Source organism: Myxine glutinosa, chromosome 4, assembly GCF_964187855.1.
Source record: "Myxine glutinosa chromosome 4, kmMyxGlut1.1, whole genome shotgun sequence".
Lineage (NCBI taxonomy): Eukaryota > Metazoa > Chordata > Myxini > Myxiniformes > Myxinidae > Myxine > Myxine glutinosa.
The window spans coordinates 104,054,629-104,062,711 of record NC_136264.1 but is presented as its reverse complement, the minus strand read 5'-3'; the positions used below and the strand labels follow the sequence as shown (position 1 = coordinate 104,062,711).

The window sequence follows — 8,083 nt, the reverse complement described above, 5'->3', positions numbered from 1 at the left end:
ACTTACGTAATATTGTGAAAAAGGAGCGTTATGTAATAGTATACAATGTTCGACGGTGTCAAGTCAAGGCAATGTTTTTCAATCCCGAAAGCCTAAAAGATGGACATGAATTTCACAAAAGAAGGAAAGGGAGGTCTGCAAGTACTTGGTGAGATGAGATTATTTTGAAAAATATATTGTGCAAGGTGCAGCCATTGAGTTTTGTATTGGAAGATTAAGTGAAACTTAAGACATTTCTAAATCTCAAAAAACCAGTTTCTTTTTTTAAGGCTTCAGCCATTATTTAACAAAACACAAAGCCTGTGGGTGTGACAAGGACTCACTTTCCTTTGAAAGGTGCTGCAGAATCGACTCAAAATTTCTGAACAAAAGAGAAGAGAAAAACAAAAGGGGATCCAGCTGAAAATCCTAACATGATGTCTGAAATTGTTAAGACCTAACACACAACTCCTGAACAAGTACTAGAATGGCACTCGGTAGAGCGCATACCTCCGCCAGGCTGAACAGTTTCTGTTTTGTAGCCTTCTAATAGGCCGGATCTGCATCCAGACCTGAACCAAAATCGAATGAACTTGTTCTTGTCACCAAACCAACACATTCACCAAGTTTTGTCATGACTTGCCCACAACTTTTGATATATGCTATATATCGTTTTTGGCCCTATCTCTCAATGGAGAAAAGGCACTTTTAAAAATTCTCGGATCTGTATCCAGATCTTCAGCAAAATCTAATAATTTCGTCCTTTGTCACATAACCAACCTCACCACAACATTGTCTGAATCCGTCGAAAACCTTTTTATCCTGCTCAGTTAAATGTTATTGCAAAGTTAAATCCTGAAGATCTTTATCCTGCTGAGACAGACAGACAACCAGACAGGAGTAAAGAAGGTGGGTGGAGGCAATTAGTAACACAGCAAGAGCACAACCCTCCTGTTTCTGGGATTACAGTCCCATTCTTCCCTAACTGCCGCAATTATTACCACGTCCTTGTGGGGTCGGTCAGAGGGAACGGTTCTAGCCCAAGTCTTTCTGGAACCAGATAGTTAGGCCTGTTGCTCAACTGGCAGGAAGTTGGAATTGGTTTAGGACGCCGGCGTTAACTCGCCCACTTTTCACAGAAGCCACCGTGGGATTGATTCATAACACCCACCAATGCCCCAGGACTGGCAGTTTGGTCTTGCAGCTTAACGTCCATCCAATGGATGGCCGGCACATACATTAAACACCTCGACCTACGTGTAAAACACCGGGGTGACTGTTTACAGCTTGCCAAGCCCCCAATAGTGACAGTAGTTGTGATTCTAAGATTTTGCAAAAGTCATGTCAAAAGATCATTCAACTCTCCACTGCTCCACAACAACAGTTTTACTATCATTTCCCCTTTTTCAGGGGGTTGGTCAAATGATGGCATTCCTCCATATGGATCTATCCATTGCATGGTTTTGGTGCAAACCCAAATATTCCACATCTTTCTTGACATTTTGAATGCACGGCATTGTAGGACGTCCTCTCAGCTTTCTTCCTTCAACGTACCACGAGATGTATATATATATTGTTATGGTTTTTAGAACCTTCACTTTGTAAATTTAGTATTAAAATTTCCTATGTACATTTCCCCTTTAATTGGCTGTAAATTGAAATGAGTGCACCGTAGGTAGTCCATGTACAAGCACGTAGGCCACCATAGAACCTTTCTATAGTTATTTCTTTATTCTATGTCAGTATAAGGCTCTGTCTCCCATTAATTGACACTGCATTGCACCGAATTGAAATAAGATAGGATCCCTCCGACACCCCCATGGCCTCTTTGAAGTGCCAGTAACTTTGGGTGGGGTTATTGGCACCACCTTTACCCCAAGACTCCATTACGCACGTGGTCAAGCCCACGAACAAGGGCGTTGCCCGCCCCTTGTCATCGGAAAGTGGAGCCAGCGAGCCCCCACCAGCCAATCAGGGCTGGTGAGATACCTTCACGGGCGTGGCGCGGATTGATCTCGAAGCGCGTTATAAAAGTGCCCGCGGAGTCAGATGCGGGAGATGCGAGAGATGCGACAGATGAAACACACATGAGCTTTGAGACCACCGCAGCTTTGAGACCACCGCAGCTTTGAGACCACCACAGTTTTGAGACCACCGCAGCTTTGAGCTTGGACAGCGGTTTCGGCCGCGGCTACGAAGCAACGCCGCCGTGCGGATACGATTGAGGAGGGTCGGCGGCTGCTCACCTCAAGCCGCGCGATCACACCAACTGGACCCGCATCCTTCCCTCCCTGTGATCCCACCTCCTCGTCCGTCCAGCCATCCACCTCCTGCCATTCATTCCTGCTTCATTCCCCGTGTAAGTCTGATTGTCGTCTGTCCTTTATGTTGTCCTGGGGTTTAAGTAAGCTTGTATAGTTAAGTAGTATTGCACTGTGTCATCTTACTCCTTCTGTCTTTATTTTCGTATTTTTCCTTCTTCCTTGGTTTCTTTGGTCTTGTACATAATAGTTCGTAATAAATCCTGTTCTTCCTACCTTGCCTTCTTTCCTTCACATCCGTTCGTCCTTGTCTTTTCCATTATTGAGTACCTGTGGCATGATTTGGCCAACGACTAAGAATCGGGTCTAGTTCTTGTTAATGGTTCGAGCCGCGGCTGCTAATCCGCTCGGCAAATTAACATCTTGTCCGCGGTCTCGAACGAGGTTGCTCACCTGCCTCTCTGGAGGGAGCTGGGCAGCTTCAGGACTCGCGTCGGTCAGTCGAAGACAAGGGGATTAATTCCCCCTTGGTAAGGCGAAAAGGGGCCGACGTTGAGATCCGCAGCAATATATATATATATATATATATATATATATATATATATATATATATATATATATATATATATATATATATATATATATATATATATATATATACATATATATATATACATATATACACACACACACACAGTCACGTAAAAAAGTAAGTACACCCCATGTAAAGTTTTGACTTTTTCATCATATTTCAACATACAGCTATTTGATCTTCATTTCAACAATATTGAAAGATAAAGGTGATATAATATAACAAATATCATGAAACATTTGCATTTTGTAGTCCATTGTATAAATTAAATAAACATAAATGCAAATTTCGCATGTGGAAAAAGTAAGTACACCCTTGGCTCTAATAGGTGGTATTGCCCCCTTTAGCAGAAACAACCTCAAGTAGGCGTTTCTTATAACTGTCTACCAGTCTCTGACATCGACTGGGAGAAATTTTTGTCCACAACTCCATGGAGAATTCTTTCAGCTGTGCAATGTTTGAGGGGTTTCTTGCATGCACAGCTCGTTTCAAATCCCCCCACAACATCTTGATGGGATTTAGATCCGGGCTTTGACTTGGCCATTCCAGAACCCTCCATTTCTTTCTTTTCAGCCATTCCTTGGTGGATATTACTGGTATGTTTAGTAGGGTGGAGTGAAAATAGCCAAAACATTTTTTTTTTTGAATTTTAACTAGCTAGATCTGCCAAAAGGTGCCATTACATCTATAGAGCACTGTGTTAAAATTGTATTAAAATTGAACAATACTTTGATCTCCCTCAGTAACTTTTTATTTTACTATACTATGCAACATAGTAAAACAGCTCATAGATGCATTCAAATCATAGGTCTATTATAGTTTGTCTCAGAATGTTACAGTCACACAGTTCCAATGTGAAGTGTGTGAAGTCGCGCTTCGATTCAAACGATGGCATCATCTGTCGCGAGGCGACACGGGCACGGATGAAGCCGTCTCGCCTTTTCTTGCCACACACAGCTTGAGCGGCCTCGGTCACGCGTTTCACAGTCCTTTCTACAGCCTGTGTGTGGCAAGGGAATTTAGGGAAGAGGACAGTTGGGGTGACATCCATCGTGATAAGTTCCTTCAGCTCAGGGTCTGACATGCCTCGGATCACGGGAGGCTCCGAGATGGCGCACGCTCCCCAGTCAATTAGGTCGAAGTACTCCACTGCATCAAAGTTGAGTTTAGCGGGGACCTTGAACCGTCGTATCTGTCCAGTCGGCTGTCTGTCTGTTGCTCTGGCTTTCATCACTCGCCGCAAGCCCCATTCTCGTATTTGAGGTCGATGGTCAGTTATCATGGCCAGGAGTATATTTTCCGGATGTGCAAAGTATGCGTTGCAGTGCATAACAGGGTCAATTTTATAAGTTCTTGTGTTTAGCGCTAAGGTATCGTGACTTGACGATCATCTGGTGGATGTGCCTGGCTCCATCTTTGCATGACGAGTGGACTTTGATGGAAAACCACATTGGAATGATACACTCGAATGATATATGTCACCATGGTTTTCAACTTCTCGGGTGGTGTCTTGACGCTGACGTACAGTCGGAGTATTCTATTAGCTGTTGTAAGCCACCGAGAGTGATTCAGGCATCCAGGGTTTCGTAGGGCCAGATTGACGCTGCATTCACCTTCGCTCATGCCATTGCACATTTCCAAGAGATATCGCTGGTCTGTACTCCAGTCTCTCGGGTCCACATTCGGCAATGCCTGACTCAGTTTCACTGGCGTAAACGATGTTACAGGCTGTTCGGTACACGTTGATAGACGTTTTCCGATGGGTCCTGAGAATCCACGCGGGCCTGTAGTTGTGCCGTCGAGTTCCTCGAACAGATGCCGCAGCGGAAGTTCATTGGCATGAAGAAGACATACCAGCCACTGCAGTGGACGATTGAAGGTTTCTTCCAGTTGTCGTATAACACCTCCTGTATGTCCCGTATTCACGTTAGTGCCGTCACACCCGACTACATTGATGTCCTCTGTCTTCACATTCTGTTCCTTCAGACTAGCGACTAAAGACTCTGCAATGCTTTTGCTGGATCCTGATGATGGAGTTGTGTGGCTGAAGTACGATGAACCGGGTTCTGCGATGATGCTGACGTGTTCTTCTTTGACTGTTGTTCGGTGATTCTTGTTGTCAGTGCCGTGAACCTGAGTCATGGTGTTATCCTTCCTGCCATCAAAGTATAGTCCCTCTATGACGGTGCAGAATCACTTTGAAGTTCTTCTCGAGTTTTGCTACGTTCTCTGCGGATCTTGCTGCGATCAATTATTTTAGAACGGTCTTTTGGTGAAACTACGCCGAGATCGTGTAGAACTGATGTAGCTAATATAGCAGCTGATCTGTCAGACGCCAGTTCGGTCGCAGGCTTTAGCGAGCGAAGGTAGTGAGATCGTCATTTGTTGCTGTTGTCGAACCGGTTTTGGTGTGCTTTGGAGATTAACTGATTCAGAAATATACTCATCGTCAGTCACGCTATCCGCGTAGTCTTCTTCGCTTTCGTCATACGTAGAAGCAATCTGACTTTTGGCATCTTCGTAGTGAGTTTTCATTCGTTTGAGATTGGTCTCTTCTCTTTCCGCTTTCCTCTTCAATCTTGATGTCTCTTCTTGATCTATTCCGCCAATTACCATGTTCCTCGGTCCTCTCTGGTCTTGAAGGAACTCTCGCTCTTTTTGCGGCACTTTATGTTCTTTCAAGCAGTTACAGTTAGACACCATGTCAGAACATTTACATTTGCTAAGATCAAACAGATTGTTAGATTTGTCGAGAAAGTCTGTGAGTCGTTGTTTGTAGGTGGCTTGATCCTTTCTTCCCTTTAAGACTTTTAGGATTGAATTGTACTTGTCATGGAAAGATCTGAGTTTTTCAATCACTTGCGCGTGCGATACCGTTGGAAGAGAGGCCGTTTCCCATACCTCTTGAATTTCATAGCACAGTTTGTGAGATATGTCACCAAATGAAGGGTATTTGCCATTCTCCGTCCTAAGCTGTTGCCGAGATTGAAGGTATCCTTTCATGACATCAGCGTACGTTGGGAGAACGTTAGTTTGGATGTTTCGTGGAGCTCCAAATATCACGCATGTAACTTGATCTCTTGTGACCGCCATCGTTCTGAAAACAAACAAAAACAACTTATTACAGGCTTAACTTAGGGTTCCCCAGACAGACAGACAGCACAAACAACACGAACTCACTCACACGGATTGAAGGGGGGTGGCAGGAATGCAGCAATCGCCCAAGTGCAGCAAATCGTCTCATCTGGCATAAATAGTCCCAGCCAGTGCTAATATAAACGGGGTGCGTATCACTACGCAGCTCACCAAACCACCCCCGTCGGTGACGCTCCTCAGCCCTGGTTGGCTGGCTGAGGGCTTTGTGGCCACACCTTTGATGACGCGGGGTTCTGGCGCCCCGCCCCCCCCCTTCTTCTCCAAGTCACCTCGTGGTCAATGGCGGATCAAAGCATGTATCACGAAATGCGATACGTGTCGAAATGCGATAATATGCCAAAATTTCAATCAGATTGAGGGCGATGAAGGAGTGGTCAGAAATAATTCTAATTTGCAGGATTGTTTCTATGGTCATTTGGCACATTTCCCATATACTAGCTTATAAAAAATTTTAAAATTATATTTTTCCTCCACCCTAATGTTTAGGGTCATTGTCATGTTGCAAGGTCCACCTTTGGTTGAGCTTCAACTTTCCGGCAGATGGCCTCACATTATCCTCAAGCACCCTCTGGTACAATCAAGAATTCATAGTGGATTATATGATGGTGAGCTGCCCCAAACCATAATATTTCCACCACCATGCTTTACAGTTGGTATCAGGTTCTTGTGGTCAAATGCTGTCTTTGGTTTTCGCCAAACATGTCTTCTGGTACTGTGGCCAAATAGCTCCACCTTTGACTCATCTGTCCAGAGCACATTGTTCCTGAAGTGCTGGTCTTTGCCTAGGTGTTCATTGGCAAACTTTAGTCTTGCCCTGATGTTCTTTCTGGACAGCAAAGGTTTCCTCCTCGCACACCTCCCATGTAGATCAAATTTGTGCAGCCTCTTTCTAATGGGAGACTCGTGCACTTTGACATCAACAGTGGCAAGAGCTACCTGTAGGTCCTGTGATGACATTCTGGGGTTCTTAGAGACTTCTTTCAGCATCTTGCGGTCTGCTCTCGGGCTGAACTTGCTGGGGCGGCCTGGCCTGAACAAGTTGGCAGTTGTTTGGAATCTTCTCCACTTGTAGATGATATTCCGGACAGTCGAATGATTGATTTCAAATTGTTTGGAGATCTTTTTAAACCCCTTCCCAGACTCGTAGGCATCTATGACCTTCTTTCTGAAGGCCTCAGAGAGCTCTTTTGATCTGGGCATGGTGACGCCACACACTTCAACAACAAAGAGCAAACCAAACTAAATGTCTGAGGTTTAAATAAGACAGGTTCCTCCAAGATAATCTCTTATGATGTTCTAATCATTTGCACCTGAGCTGGTGCACCTGATTCTAATTTTAGGTTTTTGAAGTAGTGATAAATGTAGGGGTGTACTTACTTTTTCCACAGCCGAAATTAGCCTTTATGTTTATTTAAATTATACAATGGACGACAAAATGTAAATGTTTCATGATATTTGTTATATTATATCACCTTTATCTATCAATATTGTTGAAATGAAGATCAAATCGCTGTATGTTGAAATATGTTGAAAAAGTCAAAACTTTACATGGGGTGTACTTACTTTTTCACGTGACTGTGTATATATATATACCAGTTCAAACGGTATGTAGATCAACATGTATTGAAGAACTTCAACATGTATTGAAGAACTTCAATATCTATATTATAATAGCCGTAGATTATTCTGTCTGTCTGTCTGTCTATCTGTTGGGTGTCTGTCCGGGGTGTGGCTTACTCGGTTTGCAGAGTAGCTCCACCCATAGCTCCACCCATTCTGGGAGTGGCTATAAACAAATATCCACCATTTTATTAACTCGCATAGCTTTGAGTCCTGTTTTGTAGGCCCGTGGTGTCTTGCTCTCCCCCAGTTTTATTTCAAATCAAATTCGATAAATCATTTCATTTTTCACAGTCGCTAACATAGTTTTAGACTCGGTTGAAAAAAAACGGGAAGAAAATCCGATGAAAGTTGCCGTTTATAGAACGAAATGAATTCTCAAAGGCCTGTAACTTCAAGGCCATTGAGTCTCTCTCACGCCTTTATCTCCAATCTAACTCACCATATGATTTCATTTTTATCGATGGTTTTACTT

At 43.7% G+C, this 8,083-nt stretch overlaps 1 protein-coding gene across 2 annotated transcripts in view; it reads right to left on the bottom strand.

The window, feature by feature from the left end:
• ELP5 (elongator acetyltransferase complex subunit 5) overlaps window positions 1-8,083 on the bottom strand; it is a 76,140-nt gene that overhangs the window by 29,488 nt on the left and 38,569 nt on the right. For both annotated transcript variants that reach the window (XM_078776241.1, XM_078776242.1), the window contains exon 8: window positions 324-361. In XM_078776241.1, coding sequence (XP_078632367.1) covers window positions 324-361 — 38 coding nt within the window. The remainder of the gene's footprint in view (window positions 1-323; window positions 362-8,083) is intronic.